At 34.8% G+C, this 26331-nt stretch overlaps 1 protein-coding gene across 1 annotated transcript; it reads left to right on the top strand.

Moving 5' to 3' along the window:
* The first annotated feature begins 10700 nt into the window (after positions 1-10700).
* AGR3 (anterior gradient 3, protein disulphide isomerase family member) lies at positions 10701-25786 on the top strand. Its single transcript, XM_033088589.1, has 8 exons — positions 10701-10959; positions 13433-13568; positions 18101-18164; positions 22311-22363; positions 22890-22966; positions 23209-23272; positions 23705-23788; positions 24530-25786. The coding sequence occupies exons 2-8, from the start codon at positions 13460-13462 to the stop codon at positions 24577-24579; spliced, it is 501 nt and encodes a 166-aa protein (XP_032944480.1). The 5' UTR covers positions 10701-10959; positions 13433-13459; the 3' UTR covers positions 24580-25786.
* Positions 25787-26331: the final 545 nt, after the last annotated feature.

Raw genomic sequence — 26331 nt, forward strand, 5'->3', positions numbered from 1 at the left:
AAACCAAGTGTTTTGTCTGTTGTGACACTATTCTGAGTGAAAGGTTAAATACATACTGCAAAAGTTGAAGTAAAACACATTACTACATAGGAGTATGCAGGCTAAATTGTTTTCTAATAGACAAATCCTATATGTTGATTTATAAAGGTCACCTGATTTTTTTAAAAAATCAGCACAGTAAGGGTTTTTTCCTCAACCTAAAAAAAAACACAAATGTTACTTATCTCTGAAGTAAAGATAATCTGGGGACTTGTCATACATAACCCAGCCCTCCATATTCCCATTTAATCATTTAATGTCACCATCTTTCAGGAGAAGATGGGACAATCCAGGGTCATGAACACTATTTTAATAAATTGAATCAGGTTTTCTCCCCAGGCACCCACAATGGACCCTAGTGAGCTAGACTGGACTATGTTTCTCTGGTTTCTGACATACCACAAAAACCAAATGACTCTCTTTACCAGAAGCTGCACCTATCCATTGGCCCTTGACATTTTACCTTTTCATTAGCAAATCAGGACAGACCCGAGATGAGAGAAACCTCTCTCAGGGTTTCCCAGGACAGTGAGGCCCTTCTATGCATGACTGATAATACACATCTCTTGGGAGGGGCGTGAGGACAAAAGCAGCTCCAAGAGTCCCCAGCACAGCCAAGCGTACCTTCTAATGTATTCATTCCTCACAGGGCTCTGCCCACCCCCTAGCACCACAACCCATCAGCTTTCTTCTTTCGATATTATTTCTGTTATGTTGGCCAAGCCTAACTCATGTCACATTCAAAACACAAGGACAATCAACAGAAAACAAAAGTCAATCACATGTCAAATAGTGTTGGACAACTACTACGTATGGGCTCAGAATTGAAACAGTGCAAATGATGCAGTAACACCTGGAACGTGACCCCTGGTGGCCCTCCAGGCCTGTACAATTTAGTCTTTCCTCTTTGACCAATAAACATGCAACCATTTGTATAGAATGCAAGCGGATATATAAGTAAGCAGATGGAAGAAAGGAGTCATTTGTCAAGACACTTTAAAACAAATTGGCTTTGCCACCAGTATTGAGAACCCAACTCTTATCCCCTATATCAGTATACTCCCTGGGATCACCAAAGTCAGTCATGTTGTTATATCAGATGCTAATCTGGCTTTCTGAAGTTTCAGTAATGTATTAACCTCATGATGCCCTTCAGAATTATGAGAGGAGATGAGTGAAGGCCTCCATCACAGCTTGAGGAAGGAAGATGTTGTAGAGATGTAAGACCAAGCTTCTCTCTATAACTTTCACAGTTTTCCCCCAGGTGTAACCTTTCCATCACTAAAGCCATTCCTCTGCAAAAGTCGGAAGTAGGGACCATTATCAAGAGGCAAACAAAATGAACTTTTGATACTTGTACTTGGATTCTAAACCAGAGATCTTGTGGGCCCTTGACAAGCCAAGTTATATACACACAAGGCTGATATTCAACCAATAGGCACTGATACCACCATTCCAGTTGTTAATATGTTGAAAAACTTTCTCCATGAGCTGCCAAAATGGCTCACCATCAAGTCCTCTTCCACACACATGTGGAGCACCCTTGTTTTCCCCTAGAACTCCCCGCCACCAGTAGTTCACATCCATTTGATTCGTCAATACCTATGGCATATCAATTGTTAAATACTCTGAATCAATTCCAACAGTGTGTGCCAATGCATACACATGGGAAAATAAACTTAATACAACATCCACTGGGAGGACGGATTTTTCAGGTTACCATTTTGCCTGATAATAAAAGGAAACATGCAATGGCCTCCATTCTCTCCAATGGTTTGTGGATACTTTGCTTAAACAAAGGCAGATTACCTGGTAACTATACAGTTAACACACAAATGTCAGAACATCCGTCCAAGTATGAAACACATTTTTAATTTAAGATCATTAACTCGTTTGGTTCTTCACATCTTTATCAAGCAAACTTATATAACTAACAAATATTTAAAGGAAGATTTAAAGTTTAAGCTCATCAGAAGATCTAGAAAGACTCTGAAAGAGCTAGTCTGTTAAGTTCTTATTTATAACCTATTAGGATTATTCTGCTTTGAAAAACCCTTGGGTGCCTCTTACAGTTTTATCATTGATCAGGGGACAAAATAGCAAGATATGCAAAGCAGTTAGTATTGGTTTCTAATCAATGTTTTAGGAAAATGGATGCTATTGCCATAATATATTGCTTCTTTTTTGCCATGGCAATGTGGATATGCAAATCTTGATGTCACAAATTCTTTGTACCACAATATAAACATGTATAATTTTCCCTCCAAGTTCAAGTTCCACATAACTGTGCATTTGCTTGCTCTGTTTTCCCTTGATTGTAGTGACACCTAATGTCAGAATCAGAGAATATCTTCAGCTCAGCCCCCGTCAAGCTTCCTAACAGACTGGGCTCTTCAGGTTATAACCTCACCTGCTCAGCAGATAGAGTTCACTAGAATAACTCGTTGGGCCATGAAAAACATGACCAAAACTGAGTTAAATTTGTTTAAAATGAAAATGGAATTATTACTTGAAACTATTTGAATCACAAATTTTCAAAACTGGCTGTTTCTTGAGAGAAGTCTCCCCTTCACCTAAATACATTATACCTATACACTACATCAGGGCATCTTATTGATAAAGAGTTTTCCTACTTAGTTTCTGGATTTAGTGGGCTCATTTGAATAACAGTTATAGGTATAAATAAGGAAACTAATATCTATTAGGAATTAATCAAATATCACTTTTTATATTCCTTTACTATCTCTTCCCAAAAAAGGGAGCAACTTGAACTTTATACTCTCTGTCTTATCTCCAGTAACTACAAGAGAGTCTATTCCAGACTAGGACATGTCTAGAAAGGTACTGTATACTTGCTATCACTTTTCATGTTCGTTCTCATTTAATCTTCACAACAACTCTGTACGACGGCCATTATGATCATTTCTATATATTTACACCAACAAGTCGTTTGGGATTGCAGTAGCTACTTATCCTGTATTTGAACCCAGACCACTTGGCCCTTGAGCAGGACAACTGGAGGCTGGGTGCAGAGGGAAAATGGCCTCATGATCACTGTGACCATGCTCAAGTGACTCCCATAAGTAATAAGTTGTCATGACAATTGTTAAGGCAATGATGAAAATGTTAGAGGGAGAATTATGACATATGGGATTAAAATCAGTGGGTCCACAGTGTAGTGTGTAATTGAAAAAAAAAATCCCCCTTTCATGTTCTTGCTTTCCCTCCGGTCAACCTCGGAGAATGAGTTCCCCATCCTTGGCCCACCATGGGACCACTCTTCTAGCCATTAGAACCTGTCTTCTCTTTTTCTCTAGAGCGCCCACTCTTAACCATTATATTTGATGCCTCCCTTAATAGAAAAAAAAAAACCACTAAATTTGGGTTCAAAAGATCTAAGTTTGAAATCACGCTCTGTCACTGTGAGCTTGGGCAAAATCACTGGACCCATTTCAGGTTCAACTTAAAGTGGAATAAATGGTAATTTTCAATTGAAGCCGGTAACCGGAGCCCACATTCTTCTAAACTCTTCCTTGAATATTGTAGGGAAAACATTTTCTTAACTCTTTGTAAACTACAGAAAGGTATACTTAGCCGAACTGAAAATTCAAGGAATCTCTCTAAAAAAGTACAGGCAGGAATAGAATGAAAGAAGGAATGATTGTCCATCATCTAAAATATGTAAAGGAATGCCATCAGAGGCATAAATGAAGGAACCCCTCTAGTAAGTTTGCAGCGATGCCTGAAAATAAAGCCAAGTCATGGGATGGTAGATGGGAGTAAATTTCAATTCTGCTGGAGTTTTGATAAAGTGCAAAAATTTGGAGTCTTCATACAGTGGGGGTGCCATAAAGGCACCTACAGTACAAATCTGGCAAAGACACTGGCTAGGAAACTGAGGTCACTCCCAAGGTTTCATATCTGGCTGGACACACCTCTACAGAGGCATCTTACCTTACATATATAAAAACAAGGTCTGTAGTCATAAACAGAAAACAACTTAAAAACAGAAAAGAGGTTTATAATTGAAAAGTGTGACTACTAACATTTTTACTGTAAATGGAAGCAATTAATAATGAAATGAATACTACAAGAATCAAACCAGTTAGAAAACACTTGATAAATTCTGGCCTTTGAGGAAGAGGCTAAAGAGATGAAAATTATAACACACAGATAATAATATAAAAAATCCAATATACCCCCCCAAAAAAAACAAGGTTTCCAGAAAGAAGAAGTTGAACAGAATTATGATCAATGACCAGCTCCCTAGTAAGAAAAATCATTTCTAGAAACTGAACACAGATTTGTCTGTTTACATTGAAAGAATTCATTGAGTTCTAGGCCAAATTAAAGAGTAGGAATTTATACTTCACAATATCTTGATATATATATACATATATATATATATCTTGATATATATATATATATATATATATATATACATATATATATATATAAATTTCAAGAGACTTAGATTGGCCTCAAATCTTTCATCTACACTAAACAGTAAAGGACACTGTATGCCAAATAAGTAGAACACTAAACAGCTACATCTAGAATTTATTGAACCACAAATAATTTAACATCCAAGCAAGCTCTTACTCACATGAGTTAAACAGAAAGACATTCTAGACTTACACAGATCAATACATATCACCCATGTATCCTTGCTCCAAAATTCTACAAAACAGACCAAAAAATTCCAATGAGAAAGACATGACGTAAGAGAAATATCAATGAGAATGAAACCAACGAAAATAAATGTCAAAAAAGCTTGAAAGTTTAATTATGAAACAAGCGAATGCTAAATAATTTTATCAATTAGGATACTGCTGACTAAAAGTGACAGAAAATTTTGACTTAGCTGGCTTAAACAATAGAAAAAAAGGTATTTTTGTAGAACGAGTCCTAAGTCATGATGATTCCAAGGACAGTTAAAACAATGACTCTGACATGTACACACACACACACACACACACACACACACACACACACACACACAGATTCTTTCCTTCTTCCTATCAGTCTCTTTAAAGTACATCAACTTTGTCCTCTTTAACCACCCTCATTACATCAAGGTGGTTACCACAGTTCCATCTATTACATCCAGACATGATATATAATCGAAAAGGGCCATTATCTTTACATTTATTGACTTCTATTCATGACAAAAACTTCTCGTACATTTGCCTTCGTATTTCACTGGCCAGAATCATATCACATGTTCATGCTTACACCAACACTGGTTTAGAATGGGACCACCATGACTTGGTTAAAATAGACCAGAAGTTTTCAACCTCAACACTATTGACATTTGGGCTGGATGATGCTTTGCTGCAGGAGCTGTCCTGTGCTTTGCAGGGTGTTTAAAATCATCCCTGGCCTCTACCCACTAGATACCAGTAGCATCCTCTCCAGTTGTGACAATCAAAAATGTCTCTAGATATTGCCAAATACCACTGGTTGAAAACCACTGGAATAAACTCATCAAGATTTCCCTCTGATGCCAGCTATAGGGCCCACCTCCTCTAAATATACAACAGCACAGAAATAAGGGACTATCTGAAGGAAATCATTGTCTTTCATAAAAGAAGCATGTATGAAAGAAAAATAGTCATAAGTAAGCAACCAAAGGTATTTAGTACAGCAATTCTTTAAAAGGGACCTACAGCAAATGTAAACTATGAAATTAAAATCCTGTATTACCTGAAACAAAACAGAGGGAACATAAATGAAGAGCTTTAGCAGGACTGAGGACTGTTAGTGTATTGGTCACTCCTCAAGCACACAAAACATCAATCTGTATTTACAAAATTATAATATGCAATTTAGTTGACTTGTAGAATATGTTTTTAAGCATGGATTTGCATTGAGGATTTGTACGTACAATATTTATTCCCTAAGGACCCTGACCAAGTATTGCATTCGGCTGTGTGAAGTAGAAGATCCTCTTTCAGGGAACGTTCCTCTATTAACATGTTTTGAAATTATCAAAACAAAATGATTCCCTACACAAAGATATATAATTCCCCTAGAAACATAATTTATTGTGTGGCTTGGTGCTTTCACATCTGCAGCTCGTGAATATAATTTAGCTTTTACAGATTAAACCATAGCCTTTAAATTCAAAGTTGTAAATGTCATTACAAACATTATATTTGCCATCTTAAGATTCTTCGTTCTCCACTCTCATGATAAGACCACACCCACACTCTCTCCAACTCTTTAAATGGAGCCGGCTGTCCCACACATCATCCAAGAGACCTTGAATCCCCAGACCCCACTGTCTATTCCTCTCCTTCCCTTTGTTCTGTTACTCCCTGGCTCTGCTTTCTTCTTCCCATTCATTTGGTAGCTACTCTACTGCTCTCCATTCATTTGGTAACTATTTTTGGATTGGAGGCAGACTTGCTATGGCTGCCTCTCAACTCTGCACACTCCATTTTAATTTCACCCATAATTTCCAAAACAGGCTCTCCACAAACTGTAACTAGGGAAACTGAGTGGCCAGTCTAGGTCCCTGATCTCCCTCCATGAAAAGAAAAATGCTCTGCCTATTCAAGGCATAGAGACATTTTTATGGATAAAAGCAAAATGTTACCCCCACAGGCTACAGGGAAGAGCTTAATTGAAAGACTTGAATCTAATCCGAAAGCTACATTCATGATTCTATTTAATCTTATGTGGCCCACAGGGCAAGAAGCAAGGAATAAATCCCGAGTACATTCATATTGTGAAAAATAGCACATGTTTACGAAGTGTTTGGTTGTACTACTCTGAAAAAGAGACTTGAGATGCTTAAATAAAGAGTTGTTATTTTGCAATAGGAAATGGAACTATTCTTGACGGAGCAAGAATCTATAGGTTGCTGACACAACATGAGAGGCTTATAAAAACACTATGATTTTAAATGTTTGTTATAAAATAACACTGCTCAATAACAAATTCTGGAGATAGCTATTCCTTTAATCCACAGAATCTTTTTTTCTAGAAACAAAAATTTTTTAAGTATTTTCTTCTACAGGATTTAGCAAATAAAGACAGTTAAATGTTCTCTACAGAATAGTCTTTCTCTTTTATTTATTAGTTTCATGAAATTACCAGTTCTGAGATAGTAGGATATTAAATGTTATCGAAAATAGAAGGTCAGAAATATTGATAGAATGACATCATTTGTGTTAATAAAAAATAGGAAGATATATACAGAGATGATAGATAAATCAATTAGATAAATAGATAATAAATGGATAGGGACATGCTTAAATATAAATAAATTATTTCTGGAAGAAGGCTCAAGAAGTTGATAATTATTGCCTCCAGTTAGAAGATGCATAGACTGGAAAGTGGGTGGGAAAGAGATCTATTTTCCACTGTCGACCTTTTTGTACTGTTTTTGTTTTTTATGTATTCTGAGATACTGACAAACTAAAACATAAACAGACAGATGGACACACAAATACACAAAGTGGATAGGTAAATCCTAACCTAAAATTCAATTTATGATTTATGTAACCAATTAATCTTATGAAAATATGGGTCACTAGTCTTGAAAGAATTAACGCCAAATGTGGACTATCGTGACTAATTAAAGAGCCTTTATTTAATTGGATAAATTACTATTCTGTTCCCAAATGAAACAGAAAGGACCTACAATTTTGTAGCTTGGAAATTTAATAAAACATTTAAAATAGATGTTTCTAAAGAAAAGAATAAATGAATGAACTAATCAGAAACAGTCTCAGAGACATAGAGGAAAAACTGAGGGTTGCTAGATGGGAGGGAGGGTGGGGATAAGGAGGAAGGTGAGGGGATTAGAAAGCACAGTCGGTAACCACAAAATTGCCACGGGGAAACGAAAGTCAATTTGGGGAATGTAATCAGTAATGTTGTAAAGATTTTGTAGGGTATCCAATGGACACTTGTCACATTAGGGAGACCACCTAAGGGATGATGTAGATGCCTGATCACTGCACTGTACACCTGAAGCTGAAGCTGAACAATAATGAATGTCAACTATAATTATACATATATGTATATATATGTATATATATGGAAGCGGAGTACAGCATTAAGAATAGAGACAGTGGAAATGTAATGGCTGTGTGCAATGTCAGAGGGGTAGTGCATGGGGGATAGGGGGTTGTCACTGTGTGAGGGATATAAATGATAAATGTCTATTACATTGTTTTGTGCACCTGGAACTAATAAAAAAATATTTAAAAATAAATAAGTAAAATAAAATAGATGTTTCACCTTATAAAACTGAAGAAAGGACTCTAAACAGAGACTAAAAACAGTATTTGAGATAATTTTTAAATAAGATTAAAAGTAGAATTGAAACTATCCTCCACTGAAATAAATTTTCTCGAGCTTACCAGGTAACCAAGCACCTACAGGAAGATTAATTTTTAAAAATTAAATTTTTAACTTAATTAAAAATAGTATGGTTTACAGAGACATACCAACTGAAGCTGATGACAATTTCAACTATACTATTTACCACGAGGACAACTTTGAAGGTGATTGCAGGCAATTTTATAAAAAGAGTAAATATAAGATCCCATTGAAAAAATAAAGACCAATAATACCAGAACAATCTTCAGAAAAATACCAGCCACCCAGTATCAGAGACAAGCATGGTTAAGAAACCAATTAACAAACATATACAAAGAATAATTTTTAAAATTTCAACATAATGTGCATGAATGTACTTTTTAAATTTTTAACTTTTGAGAATAATGTTCAAGAGTACTCTTTGTGATCCATTATATAAGAAAACCAGTTTGAGCTGACAAATATATTTCAAAATCTTATTTTAAAAATTAAATAATTCCAATAGATTATGTTACCTCCTTTTACTCTCAAAGTTGTCCTGTTTTAGAGGATATATTACATAGTTACACTAATGGGTGGGAACAAAACATGTTGATCAGCTCAGACATAGGACTTAGTTTCACTGCCTCTTAGGCATTTGACTTCTTTCTCATTCTCTTCTCATTATCTATTAAAATACATTATGTGAGGAGTTTAGCAGGGATGTCAGAAGATTTTGAGAATTTTCTATAAACCACTGCTTGTCAAGAACAAGGAGAAAGCACTTCCACTCTCCTCTGTAAGAGGATCACTGCCCAGTTGTTTCTTTGCTTGGAAATTCTGGGTTTGAAATTAAAATTGTAAGTCAAGTTTCTTAACCTTCAGCAGAAAGAATTCTATCTGAATAGCATGTCCCAAGGAAGGTTCCCTTTGAGAATCCTTTATAAGAAAGAAAGCACAGCTTAAACGAATAAATAAGTTAGTGGTATAGTGCGAGACTACTACAACCTGGCTACATGGGGTTTCTCTCAGGATCACAAGGAAAGTTCAATTAAGAAAACTATAAATTTACTATATGAAATTAGAAAACCCCTACATCCATCTTTGTAGAACAAAATCCAACATCCCTGCTTTTAAGAGATGTAGTATAGGACTATGAAATGTCTCCCTTCTTAACGTAGTGAATCAAACCAGCGCTATGTCTGAAGTTACAATACGAGAAGCACATTCACCTTGATGTCAGAAGCAAGACAACCATCACCCGCCCCCTTTAACAATGCATTTGTTAATATATTGAGTAATTAGACAAAATGACTGATAGAGAGGAAGGAGGGAGGGAGGGAGAAAAGGGAAAGAGTGAAGAAGGCAGGGAGGAAGGAAGGAAGATTATTGAACAATAGGCTAGATTAGGGAACAAACGTATTCTGTAAAAGGCCAGATAGTAAATATTTTAGGGTTTGCAGGTTATTCAGTTTCCATCACAGTACTCAACTTTGCTGTTATAGTACAAAAGTAACCATAGACAATACATAAGGAAATGAACATGACTGTACTCCATCCACTAATCGTTATTTATCTACACTGAAATTTGAATTTCATGTTTCACATGTCACAAAATATGATTCTTCTTTTGATTTTTCCCAATCATTTAAAATGTAAAAACAGTACTTAGCTCCCAGGTTGTACAAAAACAGGTGGGCCAGATTTGGTAACCCTCTCCTAGATCATTTTAACAGTAATTAATTCTGGGAAGTGAAAGTGTGTCTCTGTGTGTGTGTGTGTGTGTGTGTGTGTGTGTGTGTGTTTGGTGGGGTGCACAAGAAAAGTACTGGTGAAGGGAGAAGAGAATTTTACTTTTTATTTGGTACAACTCTATACTTGGAAAAAGTTTTACCATAATTATGGATTAATTAGAAAAAAATTTAAATATAGCTATTAGATAAATATAAACAAACTTATCTAATTGCCTGTTTTCCTATTTTTTTGTATAGTAAGGTAAAGGTTTTTATTAAGACTGTAGAGTAATCAAATTATTAAAATGTTGAATTTTAAAACAGCATTCTCTCTCTCTCTCTCTCTCTGAAGAAAAAAGGACCTGGTCTCTTTAGCTGTTAATTGCATTCCTGTAAACAGAGTAACCCTTAGGAATTCCTGTTTGCTTTATATCTAATCTGCAAGCCTCACTGAACTTTCATCAAGAACAATGGTGTACACACAGTTCCTACATTCATACCAGTTCCTTTCTCCCCACTTTTTTTTTTCTGGTGTTGAACTCCCGCCAAACATTAAATTACCTTGGGAAGTAAAAGGTAAACGAGAAAAAAGCCCAAAGATTGTATTTGGCCTCATTTTCTGAGGACACTCAATCTTAACTTAGAGAAAGAGAGAAGAGTTTATTTTAGCGTGAGAAGCATGAGAACTGCAATGAAACACAGGGTTTTTCAGACAAGCCCCTTTTTTTAGTTTGCAGGTGACTGACTGCTCTTGTTTCGATGCAGGTGGGGCTGTAGGTCAGGGGTGTGTGTGTGTTTGTGTCTATAAATCCACACCCATTTTAAACCAGAAACATCCAGAATATACTTCCAGCAAGAGCACTGGCTAGTTCAGGTAAGCCAGCAAAATTTCCTGATTATATAATCGGTGGTCAAACTCTGCTACAGTATTTAAGTAATCCGTGTGTCACTATTCAAAAGTAAGATCTTTCAGTAAAGTGTAAGGAGCATTCAATGGACTTGGATATTTTTCTTTTAGAGAACTGGATTTCTTCTGCTGCCTTCATGCTTTTATTCTCTGCTTATATTAATGATACTATAATAAACCAGCATTGGAAAAAAAAACTCTTCAAAAATGATGCTATAAGTAACAATTGTTTTTCCCTGTTCTCCTTTAAATGTTGTTATAATTTAAAATAAGGAATATCTTTCTATAATATCTAAGTAAATGACTTACATCAAATTACTTTTGAAAAGTAAAATACTAGAGTTAGAAAATGCTAATTGGCCAGCGTTTATAACACCTAATTGTAGACGGTTGGTTATGTGCCTCCTAAGTGTGCTGTAAGCGGCTCCAGGGTTGTTAACCATGTAATTCATCAGTGCCCCCCCAAGCAGCTGAACTGTGCTTTTGGTGTTAGAGAACCCTCAGCAGTTCAAGTTCTGTTTCTTTAAGGAAAGCATTGCTTATTCAAAACTAACAATACATAAATTGGTCAGCTTTGTCATGGGATGTATTTAACATCTATTTTTACCATTTATCAAACACTGTAAAATAGAAAATTGGTATTTTGATTGTTTTTTTAACTAGAACAGTCTTCGACAATAGTACATGATAACTTGAATTTTGAAAAAAAAAGCTTGCCAGCTTTAAAATAGGAAAATGGTGAAGTTATACTTTTTCTTTTTCCATGTAGATTCCACCTACTTATCTCTATCTCTACCATAAAGAACCTTTCTGATGCTGCCTCCAGATTTAAGACCCTGCCCTAGATGGTTGCTTCAGTTTCTCCATGGCAACTTTCAACCTGACACAGCTTGCCTTCCCTTCATTGCACTTTGTGTGCTCGAGTCAGCTCTCTCTATCCCCTAGTGAACTTGACCCTTTCTTTGTTTCAGTCTTTAAGGTACAAGATGACAGGTCCTTAAAATAAAAGATGGCATTCTGAAATGTTTTCTGGTATTAATAAGCTATAAGAACTTAAACTGAGGCCGTTATCGTGCACCATGGTGATTGTTTAACAGAGTTTTTCCATAATTGAACACAAAGAAATATAAAATGGGGTTCACTGCAGAGTAGGAAGGGAAATGATTTAAATAGGGCTAGCCTGGAGTGACAACCATTTTCAATCCAAAGGGGAACTGAAGGGAAACATCATTGGCAAGGGAAAGGTACTACAATGAGAGGAATGAGGAAGTGTCTGGAGAAACCTAGAATCTATAAACCTTCCCACCACCAAGTTATCTTCCTCATTAACTACCGTTGCTCTATTACATAAGGATCTTATTACCAGTGTCAAGCAGTAAATTATTGTAAGGAACATTTGTCTTATTAATCTTTCAATTCTCCCACAATGCCTAGTACAGTTACATATAGCAATAGTCATGTTTGGGTAGAATCACAAAACAGTCAATTCGCTATTTTGGTAGGAAGTTCAGTACTAAATAATATAAGTCAACAGGAAAACGGTTTTAAAGGAATTTTAAATCAACGTGAATGATTTCTGTACATTTATCTCATATTTCGAGGTAATTTCATGACTGCATATGTCAACTATTTCACATGGGTTTTATATGCTACAAATAACATTTATCAAATAGTTTAAGGCCAGGTCCAACTCTAGACTTGATTATATCTTAAGATAGTACATTGACTTGAAAAGCCATTTGAATTCTAGTAACCAAGGGAGAACTACAGACAGCAGGTTTGTTCTTTTTTACACATATATTTATAACAATATGACAATAAACTTGATTTCAGAAAGAGCGGGATTGTAAACTGAGGGGTAAAAGGCTGAGTAACAAGTGGAAGGATGAGAAATATAAGAGACTATCAAGGAACAGAATCTTCGTCTTCCACTTTTTCTCTGAAATCTATTGTAGGCAATATTTGTTCATGCCTAATCTTATTACATTGGCGTAGAGTTAAAGTGTTATTTTAATCTATCAGATCAAGAAGAATCAAAAGAATATTTATGCATGCCAGAGGTCACCATTGCATTATTCTTTAGAGATGAAAGACCTTTAACAAATCCTATCTTATTTGAGTTTCACGGTAGAGCTGTGAACACTAGAATGCCCTCAGAAATGAGTTCTGAGTGCCCCAATCCAGTTCTCTTTCAGCTTCATTGTACTGCTCCCACGATGCCCAGAATACGGCTTTTCACCAAGTGGACACTTATTGAGTTGGGTGCATTTTAAAAATATTTTAAAAATAAAATGCGAATGACATTCCAGGAGGTTATACTGTGTCAACTCACACAAGCAGAGCCACCTGTCAGCATAGCTTTTGTCTGACTCGTAACAAATGTCTTAATGACAGCTTGAAGTAACCTTCTAGATTCTGAAAATTATTTTCTGTCGTCTAGCTTTTCCAGAGGGGTTCTCAAGGACACATGATGTTATACTCAGCTTCAGCCCTCTGCCTCTTGCTCGTCGCAGTTTCTTCTAACCTTTCCATTACAATCAAAAAAGAAAAGAGGCCTCCTCAGACACTCGCGAGAGGTACTGGAATCTCATTTTGTTTCCTAAACTCAGTCATTGGGATTATTTTAAAATTCCTCATCTCTTACCCATAATCTCCTTATAAAGCAAACTCAATTAACTGGAATATTTTGTTGTTTACCACTTTAAAATAGGCAAAACAAACCAAAACAGAAGGGTAAGGGGGGAGGGGGATGGTAGATGAGGGTAAAGGGGATCAAATATGTGGTGATGGAAGGAGAACTGACTCTGGGTGGTGAACACACAATGGGATTTATAGATGATGTAATACAGAATTGTACACCTGAAATCTATGTAACTTTACTAACAATTGTCACCCCAATAAACTTTAAAAAACAAAACAAACAAAAAAAAGCAACAACAAAAGCAGAATCAGTTGATTTTAAAAAGTGAACCAAATCAACTGTAAAACAATAACAATTTGCTATATCTTTTACAGAAATAGTGGAAAATTGGTTTCCTATCCTATAGCTTTAATAACCAGAGTTCTGGAAAATAATATTGATTGATATGTCATAACAATGTCCTAAAGGAGATGAATATCCCTCAGAATCTGCTCCAATTCCCTGTTCTCTATTCAGGCAAAAAAATAACAATTTGGAATGATTTTATACAAGGATCCTAGATAATTATACTTTATCCCTCCCTCTGAGAGTTTTGGTTAACCAAGTGTTTGCTATATTGGCTCCTGAAAACAGCTGCAGTGGTTTTAGACACCATGATCTAGATCTATCATTAGCTACATGTTTAGAAAACATTTCTGTACTTACTGTTTTCCTTGGGCCTAAGAAACAAATATATCTTCATCTGCAAAGAAACAATTTATAAAGAAAATCCTTAAAATTGGTTCCTACATTTCCAGGTAATCAACATGGGAACAAAATCATTTGTCTCCAGATAGCTAATTTAACATTAGTAGTACAAACTGCAAAACATGTAACCACTACTTGAAACAGTGATATGAATGGAGCAAACAAATGGAGACCAATTACAGCATCATTTCAAATTTTAAAATATTGACTTTCTTTCCAAGTTCATTCATTCCTTAACAGGTAGATTGAGTGCCAGCCAATTATCCATCCAAGTCCAGCCCAGTTACTTAATTCTTGTTCAGTTTAAAATCACAGAAACTATAAACCAAAATGACCAGTAAGTTTTTGCAAAACAAATAAAATGAAAGAAGGAAATATTTTCCTAAGTATAATTTACCTCTCTCTATATATAAACACTATAGTTATAAAACAATGAGCTCTGTAGCCTGAAAGTGCCAGAGACTAAACAAGTCATTGCCCTAAAGACGCTCCAGGAAAGAGTTAAAATGCATGCTACAACTGGGCCATAAGGTCCCAACATTCTGTGCATTCATTTTCAAGCATCTATTAAACTTTTTGGTGAATTTTTGAAAGATATACTCAATATGCATGGTACATTTTAAAGAACTTGATGAGTCCAGTTATTTAGAAACTATTTTAATAAGGAAAATGACATCAGCTGGGAACTCCATTATTAAGAATTGGTTTATATTTGGTTAAGCCTTTTATCATCTATTAGCATGTAGGAAACAACTGAGAGAATGAAGCTCCGAATAAATGAGAATTAAAGACACAGGGACGAGGGACGAGTTTGGGTACAGCGTATACAGTAGCATATGGAGCCCCTTAAAGCAGGGGGCAGCAGCAAACAAGTAAAGAGCATTAAGAAGAGGGAAGATTATTTGGAAAAGGTAATAAAAACTTTAAGAAAAAGAAAAAAACAGTGACACTCCGCCCAAATTCTTTCGATCCTTTTGAATCAAAAGAACTACCCTACGCCCAGTACCCAGCCTAGTGACTGGCTATAATAGGTTCTCAATAAATACATATTGGATGAATAAATAAAATCTCAGAAGACAAGCAAGCATAGCTGGAAATAGAATTGTGGTCATGGACAGAGACTCTGAAGAGAGTTTAAACTGTATCACCTTTGGCCTATTGTAATTAAGAGATTAAAATGTATACACAAAATTGTAATACAATGTGGCTCCCCTACAAGGCTATGAATGGTTTGAGAGCAGGGATTATGTTGTTTTACCTTTGTACACCCAGTGCTAAGTGGAGTAAGGCATACTGCAGATGTTCCTTTAATGTTTGTGGGACTAAGCTGAACAGGAGCAGAAACTAGCAATTAGTCCCCTTGCTGGAGTTCCAGCATTGAATGATACTTGGAACAGAATCAAAAAATTAAGTAGGAGCCCAGTCTCAGTGGCTGTTCTCAAAATAACTCTTATTTAATAAAAATTGTGATATGAAGTTAACACGTGTTCAAGCACAGTTGTAAAGAAAATCAGGATTATTATAGTTAGGTTAACGTATTAAACTAACATAACGTGTCTTCCAATGTTAAGATACTAAAATCAGGCAAAAACAAACCAACAACACTGCTGGTAAAAGTGTAACATAGTGCAACCAGTTTGAAAACAGTCTGGTAGTTCTTTAAATTATTAAATGTAGAGCTACCATATGACCCAGCAATTCAGATCCTCAAGAGAAATTAAAACATGTCCACACAAAAGCTTGTACACTAATATTCACAGCAGCATTATTCATAAAAGCCAAAAAGCAGAAACAACCCAAATGTCCATCAACAGACGAATGAATAGTGAGGTCTGACAATTAAGTTCACTAACTTGTTACAATGATGTTGCTAACCTTTTATGATATCAGAGGGATTATTCATTATGAATATGTACCAATGGGACAAACAGTTAACCAATTTACTATTTGGAAGTGCTGAAAAGGCTGCGTGAAAAAATTAGAAGAAAATGACCTGAACTTTTCACCAACGATTCATGTCTATTGCATAACGACAAAGCACCAGCTCACATGGCACTGTCTGTGATGGAGATTTTAGCCGGTAAACAAATAACTGTATTGGAACACCCTCCCTACTCTCCTGATCTGGCCCCCAATGACTTCTTTCTTTACCCGAAGATAAAGGAAATATTGAAAGGAAGACATTTTGATGACATTCAGGACATCAAGGGTAATACAACGACAGCTCTGATGTCCATTCCAAGAAAAGAGTTCCAAAATTGCTTTGAAGGGTGGACTATGCACTGGCATCGGTGCATAGTTCCCAAGGGGAGCACTTCAAAGGTGACCATAGTGATATTGAGTAATAAGGCAGGTAGCACTTCTTCTAGGATGAGTTCATGAACTTAATTGTCCTACCTCATAGATAAAATGTGGTCTATCCATACAATGGAATAATACTTGGCCATATAAAGGAATGAAGTATTAATGTGTGCCACAACATGGATGAATCTTGAACACATTATATTAAGTAAAAATATACAGTTACAAAAGACCACAAATTGTATGACTCCATTTATATGAAATATTCAAAATAAGAAAATCTATAGAGACAGAAAGTACAGTAGGTGTTTCTTAGGGATGGGAGAGATGGAGGAATTAGGGGGTGATAGCTGAAGGGTACAGGGCTTCTTCCCGAAGTGATGAAAATGTTCTAAAATTGATTATGATGAGGCCTCTACAACTCTGCGAATACACAGAAGTGTACACTGTGACTGCATGAATTGTATTTGTATGTGAATTATGTTGTAATATAGCTATTCCCAAAAAGCAAACAAAACTAAAACAAACCAACAAGCAAAAATCATGGAACTGTGTTTATCTTGCTTATAATTCTGCTTCATAACTCCTGGCCATCTTTTAGCCTTGATATCAAAACCAAAAACTGCAGTCTGACATTTGAGACATATAAGAAAATCTGGGTCCAAATTAGCCTGCAAATATTTCTGTTTTCACACTAATTTAATCTTTCTCATCTGTAGACCAAGACATTTACTGAAAATACTCTGCAATATTTCTGGACTTTTTTTTTTTTTTTGGTGCATTCTTCTGCTCAATGATCTTATTCTTTAATCTCTAATACACATTCCCAACTACCCGTGTCACTTTTTTAAAACTTACTGGGTTCTCTCTCTACTCATTGTATTGTTTCCCTCTCCTTCACTCTTCTGGATGCTTCCAGAACACCTGTGTTTCTCAATCATGAAATTCCCACACCAGAATTTTTCTCCTTGTCAAAATTCAAAGTTCAACTTGGAATTCCTTTTATTCATGATATATACTTACTTAAAAGGAGTCAAGCCTCGCCAGGCACTCAAAATAAGAGGGCACTGCGTGGTACACTCCAAAGTATTCCCGATAGCCTTAAAAAGTATGCAAAGATTAATTGCATAGTGCAGAGATGTCTTTTCAATCATCACTAATTATAATAGCGCTTATTGAGCACTTGCTGGATTCAAGGCCATTGGCCTTGAGGTTTGAAACACTGACAAAAACCTCAATACTATAATCTGAAAGGACACCACCTTTTCATCTCTAGTTATACTCATGTATCATATGTCAGATAAGTGCTTGGTAGCTTAGTTAAACATCTGTAGACAGACAGCTACTTGTCACATGTCCATTTCAGAGCTCTGCTGTGGTCCTGAGTTAATGCACCGATTCCTCTCTCTTCTGTTTTAGGATGGGGAGATGACATCACTTGGGTACAGACTTATGAAGAAGGTCTCTTTCATATTCAAAAAAGGTAAAACACCTCTCAGTTAATTTTGACAGATCATATAGATACCTCCTCAAAGAAAAGCCCAAAAGTAGCATGCTAGATTTTGAAAGAATACCCATGTATTTGCTCTGCTACTCTATGCTGTTTAGACTAAGAGTTGCCATTAGAATGTTTTTTGTTTTTTTATAATCAAGAGCTTTAAATACCTTTGCATTAATTTCTTAATTACTCAATCAAGCTTTCGAATATCAGTTGTATAAAAACAGTACCAATCATCAGGCATTATACAAACTGAAACAGGAAACTGGTGTACAATAGCACCAAGTCTGATCATCAAGTACAGTTCCAATAGCACCAAGTACAGTTCTCAAGTCTGATCATCGGAGTTTTCATTGGAATCCATGTTCATGATCAATCAATCAGTCAAGTACTTACTAGTAGCCACTGCTCTGTGCCACACACTGTGCCACTCAATGACCAAGAGTCACACAACTTTTATCCTTACAGACATACTAAATCTTTGGGGATAGAGAAGAGAAAGTTGTACTTTTTCAAAGCTCCCAAAGAATTTGTATAATAGCTGAAGAACATTCAATTACAATACTCTTTTAAGAAGAAGAAAAGATTCCTAATGAGAATTGAATAAAACACCGTCTCAACATTGGACAAATATTACCAAAGAAAGAAGTCTACAGAATAATCATTTCCAAATAAGAGGGTCATAAACAACATATTATCAAAGAGAAGCCAGTGGAACATTTAAAGAATACACCCCGATTAAGTGAGATTTAGTCTGGGAATGCCAGGAAGATTCAAGATTAAGAAATCGATTGATTCAAATAACTTAATATTTATAAGGAGACAGATCATAGTATCTCCTATCTCCAGAAATGCTGAAAGACATTTAATAGAATGCAAAACCCATGTTTGATTAAAAAAAAAAAAACTTTTATTTAACAATACTTATTTATTTTCATTCATCCTAACAAAGACATACCCATCCTAGCAAAAAAGCCAACGTCATCCTTAGTGGGAAAACAAATAAAAATATCCCATTAAAGTCTGGATAAGACGAGGATGTCTACAATCACCACAATTAGCCCTTAATCAACATGAAACATTGGACAAAGCTATACTAAAACAATACGTTACTAGTAAATGACTCAAATGAATCAAATAGAAATAAAACTGGACACTACAGAAATTTTTTACGAAATACAGTGGTATTTTTAGGTCAGGGGTAAGGGAGATAGAATATGTAAAATAATTACTCGTAGTGTTAGAAACTGGTAGCCATCTGGGAAAAATAAATCAAGTTGTATCTAGGCCTCAGATTTTATCACAATAAATTACAAAGATTTAATTATAAAAATGAGGCCATTAAGGTACTAGAAGATACTATTGCAAAATTTTATTTCTTTAAATTCTTGGAGTAGGGAAGGGCTGATACTCGTGTGAGACAAGAGAGGTGCCTGGGATGCAAAATGAAAGCACTTAGCTTTTGTATCCCAGATGCTCTTCTGGCCCCACCCTACTCCTTTCATGGAAAGCAGATGTATCAAAATTATAAATGCATATACTCTTTGACCCAGAAATTTGACTTCTGGAAATTTTTTTACAAATATACAACCCATATGCAAAATCATACATAAATAACATCACCAAAGCAGCGTTTGTGTTTGAAAATGACCAAAACACAGAAATTTGGAAACAATTTAAATATCTATCTTCAGCGGACTAATTAAATACATTGAAGAATTTCCATATAATGGAATATTATATAGCAGCATAAAGGAATGATATCTAAGATGTAGCATCATGCTAAAAATGCAAAATGCAAATACATGTGCATAGTGCAGTAGTATTTATAGTTTTAAAAAAGGAACATATACATACACATGCACATGGACATGTATTTGGACATATAAAATACATTGATATATTCATATACACAAACATATACATGTTCATAAATGTATGCATATACATGTAGATATTAATATGCTTATTCATATATAAACATATATATGTTACATATTATATATGATATGTATATATCTTATACATATACACATGTATATATTTATATATATATATATATATATATATATATATATATATATATATATACACACATGTACATATTTGGGAATATGACCTGAAAACCTCTCGAAGGAAACATAAGAAATGGTAACACTGCTTACTTTTGGAAGGCAGTAGTGGGAGGAAAAATTTTTAACTTTTAGATTTTAAACCATTTGAATTTGTAACCTATTTTAAAAGGAAAAAAATGTAGAATTTTAAAAGATGTTTTTTACCAAATGATGCTGAAGTACAGCTACCACAAATTTTCACTTTCTCTCAACTCAAGTTTCTCACAATCTGGTGGGCTAGCTCATGAGATTTTAGACCAGGGGCCACCTGTTTTTATTTGGTCTGTAACCTAAGGATGATTTTTAGATTAATTTTTTTAATTCAAAAGATAAACAGTATTTTGGACATATGAAAGTTACATGAAATTCTAATTTCAGTATCCATAAATTAACTTTTACTGTAACACAGCCACACTCATTTTGTTACATATTGTCCATGGCTGTTTTGCAATAATGGCTGAGTTGAATAGTTGTGAATGAGACCACACAGCTTGCAAAACCTCAAATATTTACTATTTACCTCTTTGCTGAAAAAGTTTTGAGCCCTTTTTTAGGCTGTCCCTACTTCACTGTCTTCCAGAAATACTTCTCTGCTTTTCCTGAAATGAAATAGTGGCTTGGTTTGAATACCTGAACAACCTATTTGCAGCTAAACTGTTAAGACAGATTTCTGTAGTCTTGATCAAATTTCCCTTGAACTCCAATTGCCCAGAAATCTGATGCTGAAATTAGTTTTCCACGAGTTACATCAATGTCTTTCCCTACATATAGCTGTCCTTGTTTCCAGCTGTTGGGTGGGTGTTCAGGATCAGAATGACATGCCGCTTAACTGTTCTGTCTCAGGACACCTGTACCTATCTAAGTTCGAACAGAGAAGAGTTATCTAGTAGAAAGATTACCACTTCATGCTTAGGAGGACTGAGTTCTACACTTGCCTCTAAAAATGTCAATAAATATTATTAGCTTTAGTTTTCTAAAAAATTAGGAATGATATTTCATTCATTGGATTTCTCGACTGCTTTTTCACCAATGAGTTTGAAGTTGTTGGCAAATGCTATCTTTCCCTCTATGTCATAAATCTTAAAAGGTGAGTTGTAGGATTTATTCTTACCTAAAATTTACTTATATTTCAAGTTTGAGAATTAAATAAAATAAACAATAATTCCAAGTTTGTTATTTAATACTTTTGAGACCAGAATAAAAAAAAAAGGGGGTTATAGTATTTCATATGATTACCTCTGTTGATTTTAAAAGATTTATGCTTAATACATATACATTGGGGTCTATCTCTTTTTGTACTGAGCATCTTCTCAAAATTAAACACTAAAAAAAAAACACGCATCCTGTATACCCAAATCATAACTCCTTTATCCTTCACTATAGTTAATACACTAATTTTTTTCTCTTATCCTAATGAGCAGGGAAGTCAATTAGGTACCAGAAAAGCTTTTTTTCAGAGAGTTTAAAAATCAAAGTGAAACTGAAAAATGTACAGAGAAGGAACTCTCCCTGAGACTGTATGTTGTGAGTTGTTACAAGAATGAAAGGATGTGAAAACAGTCAACTATTAGTAACCTTTTGGTGAAAACTAAAAAGAAAAAACAACAACCCTGACATCGTATACAGATGTTCGCTGGAAATCAATGCCTTGTTCATATTACTGTTTCATCTCTGGAGACAGGATAGACTTTTATTTTTCTAACTGTACTGTAGTGTACATCGGAATGACCAGGTGAGCTTGTTAAGCTACCGATTCCTGGACTCTACCCTTAGAGATTCTGATTGGGTAGGCCTGGGATGGAGGCTGAGAATCCTAATTCTAATGTGCTACCTGGTGATGCGCCAAGTTCTCGGGTCATGTTTTCAGTAACACTACTACGGACTACACTGCTATGATTTGTCAGTCAGATTTGTGCTTTGAGTCTCACTGAAAATACGAAAAGTTTAAATCTAATTTCACTGTACATTCTGACTCAGACTTAACCACTTGACTTAATTCCACACTCTCTCTGTTTAGTAACAAGCCACTGATGGTTATTCATCACTTGGAGGACTGTCAATATTGCCAAGGTAATTTTAGTTCCTGCGATCTTATTGTATTTCCAGTATGAACTAGAAAAAGTGACCTGGTAAGAATAGATAAGGCAGCATTCAGAAAATCCCATTCGGAAAAAAAAAAAAAGACAACTGCTATACCACCATTTCACTAAGGTGCTTAAAGATTACAATAATTGTTAGCAATATATTGAATATATTTATATTACATGTCCTTTAGAATTGTTTTTCCCTCTTCCTCCCATCAAGAAAATAAAAAGGGGGAGGAAACTTGCTGAAAGAAGATGTTGTTATAACCAGTGAGTCAATGAGTTACATGAAATTAACTGGTGGCCCCATTCATGCGATTATCCCCCGATGTTTTCATGAACAGACTCTGACCTTCACTGTTTCCCAATGAGAGACAAAGTGACAATGGGCCAGTGAAGTATTTACATTCCAGTTATAGATGCAAACAAATACTAGCTTAATTTTGCTGTGTTCCATTGAAGGTGTCTTTATCCTCAAAACTGATTGGTATTCATTATGTTTTCCCCCACAGCACTAAAAAAAGTGTTTGCCCAAAATAAAGAAATACAAGAAATGGCTCAGAATAATTTCATCATGCTGAATCTCATGGTATATGATCTCTACAGTTTTTCTTAATATCACAATTCAATGGAAAATTTGAATCCCCTTCTTTTTCTATTTTTAAGACAAAAAGAGCTATAAAGTGTTGGTGGATATAGAATATTATATAGAATTATAAAAGGCCAAAATATTGAATTTACTGTAAACTTCATTCATATAAATTATTTTCAAAATCAACTGTCAAAAACAATCCAATCCAATAACATTTAATTTTTTTCTTCTCTTGCTAGCATGAGACCACAGATAAAAATTTATCACCTGATGGACAATATGTGCCTAGAATCATGTTTGTGGGTATGTGTGTTATCTCATTATATTCAGATTTACAAAATCACTATTATTCTTGCATTCATTTATTTTTAAATGCTAGTTTAAGTACTATTTTTTTAAAAGTGAACACATTGCTAACCCAGTCAATAACAGCTCTTGCTAGTTCTACAACCAAAATTCACCATATCTATTACATATAAACTTTAAATATTTTTTTAAACTAACTGATGTTATTAAATCAATATCTCAATGTAATTTCAGTACAGTCCCCCAAACTGTATTGACAGAGAGCAATGACACACTAAAATGAGAATTCAGGTTAACTCATCATGAACTCACATGTATGAAAACTGATTTTGCTTACAAATTTGCTTCACATTTGTTTTAGAGTAAAAGGCAAGAATGATTTTAAGAACATTTTAAGTAATATATTAGAGACTTATTTTTTCTTGGCAGATCCTTCTTTAACAGTCAGAGCTGATATAATTGGAAGATACTCTAATAGATTATATACATATGAACCTCAAGATTTACCAATATGTAAGTATTCAGAAATTATCTTGAACAGTGGTACTAGCTGACATTTAACTGTTAGAGGGGTCAGTCCTTCTACCAGGGGTCAAATCCCCACCAATGGTGCTATCCACAAATCAGAGTCACTGGGGGGGTGGTGGTGGTGGTGGTAGTGTTTAAAATGCAAACTCTTAGCTCCCACCAGAATCAGAATTACTGGGGCACCTCGGAATCTGTTTTGTAACAGGGATGTCCAACCGTTCTTATGATCACTAAATTTGGAGACCACCAAAAAAAAAATAGAGTATACACTAAAATTAAACAAACCTTAAGAGAGTCAATCCATTCTATGGGTATAAAGATCACATGTGATTTCCTCAAAGTGATAATAATTAAGTATTTTTCTCTCCCTTTCATAAGTAAGGAGATACAGTCTGACTTGGGGTTTTAATTTTTACAGCACTCAGTGTCAACTATATTTAATAACTATTCATTTCAGATCCAGTGGTACAAATACAAAATGGTCAGTTAAAAAAATAGAGCCTCCCTGAAAGTCTCTCTGATAAAATTGTTTACCATAAAGAAAGTTGATTAACCAGCTCTGAATGCTCTAATCCCTAAATTTACATGTACACCTTAATGTTGTAGATAAATTCCCATGTTTTCACAGCTATTAAGTGGGCCAATTTTAGATTCAGGGATTAAAAGATTATAATATTTGATACTTTCATTTACTAACAGCCTAATGTCTATTTACTTTTATTTCAGTGATAGAAAACATGAAGAAAGCATTAAAACTTATTCAATCAGAGTTATAAGGAATTATCTCAAAGACGTCAAATGTCATGAAGACGAACTTCTGGTTAACAGACTCATGCTAAATGTGCAAGTACATGATTCTGTAACATTACCATTTAGATTTTTAATGTGTTTGCAATATTCTTATGAAGGTAAAATGATATTTCAATAAATGTCCGAACCTGAGCATGCCAGTGTAGTAATTTGATTGCCCCCTGCATCCACAGGAAAGAAAGCTTGTCACGAACGCAGAGTTAGGGTGGAGACAGGAGGACCTAAATAAGAGGTGTCTACACTGGTTGTCCCTATTTCCTCACCTCTCATTCACTTCACCAGGTAATCTAATCTTAATTCTGCCCCCTCCACTGTATTGAACCCACTAGTATAGATCATAAATGATGTGCACGTTGCCAAAGCAAACGGATATATCTCTATCCACTTAACTTTTAGCAGCATACACGTATGTCAGAGTTAACCATTTGCTGCTTTTCTTACTTCAAAGACATTTAAAAACTAATTACAATAAAGTAAAAGTATATTTTAAAATTTTAACTACACATGAAAATTTAATATTTAATTATTGGGTGAATATTTAATACTTTGAATAATATTAAGAAAAGTGTTAACTCCCTCTGGAAGATTGAAAACTGTCTCCAATTAACAAGCAGGAGAGAATTATAGCCATTCTGAAATTATCAAACATCCAACCACCAATTCAATTCTTTACAGGAAGCTTCTGGAGAATCAGTACCATGTCTTCTATTGCTTTAAATACCACAAAATTTCCTAACTTTTTAATGGAAAAATAAATCCCATAATCACTAGGGAGTAATTCTCAGAAGGGAGAGAATGCTTCAGATGGGCAACAATTGTCCTAACCCACAGGATTTGATTGCATTTAAATATTTTTAATTATTTTAAGATACAAACATACACTTTAATATGAGATAGATATACAATGTCTATGTGATAAATATTTGATTAATTCCCATGTTTTCTGAGCCAGAGAAAGAAAGCTTTCTTCCAGGTTTTATTTGATCACTATTCTGTTGATTTTAAGCAGACTTAGTAATCAATCTATTTGGATACAAGTAGGTTACGTGACCAATACCTAGCTAGATATCAGTATCAGATATCCATGCATCACATTTGCAAAAGAATGTTAAATATCCTATGTTTAATTTTTTAAATTTGAAATCAAAGTCTGAGGGTTGATGTTTTTAATGAATGCTAAGACTTCAAAGTGCACTGGCATTCTCTGATTCAGTAATTTAAAGTATGAAAACTAAAGTAACATAGCTGATTCCATTGTTGCATAAGCAGTGAAGAGACAGAAAATATCAGTGGTCATTTGCAGTGAACTAAGAAGACATCAGTTGACAATTTAGTTACTATTTTAAGAACTAATAAGTAAAATAACATATTCACTATTTTTCTTCAATTAGTGTAAAAATGTTAGTAAATGATAAATTACTCTTTGTTATAAAAATATATGTGCCTTTGTATTTCAATATATATAATAATGATAGTCTATTACAATTTAATTCTGTATATAATTATACATATGCTAATATTTAATATACATATATTATACATACAATTATTTGATAATAAGTTATATTAGTCAGTGTAGCCTTGTAACCAATTTAATTCCCCTCTCTATCCTGCTTTAACAATTAAACTCTATATCCTAATTGATATTTCTAATTTCTTCACTTTACAAAATTAGTGGTTTAGATTTGATCACTTCTAAGTTTACCCCGGCCTTGAAA

Source organism: Rhinolophus ferrumequinum, chromosome 20 (assembly GCF_004115265.2).
Source record: "Rhinolophus ferrumequinum isolate MPI-CBG mRhiFer1 chromosome 20, mRhiFer1_v1.p, whole genome shotgun sequence".
NCBI lineage: Eukaryota > Metazoa > Chordata > Mammalia > Chiroptera > Rhinolophidae > Rhinolophus > Rhinolophus ferrumequinum.

Coding starts and splice junctions, on each gene's coding strand:
- AGR3 (XM_033088589.1), top strand. CDS start 13,460: ATGATGTTATACTCAGCTTCAGCCCTCTGCCTCTTGCTCGTCGCAGTT. Junction 22,364..22,889: donor GGACTGTCAATATTGCCAAG/GTAATTTTAGTT, acceptor TTTCCCCCACAG/CACTAAAAAAAGTGTTTGCC. Junction 22,967..23,208: donor TCATCATGCTGAATCTCATG/GTATATGATCTC, acceptor TTCTCTTGCTAG/CATGAGACCACAGATAAAAA.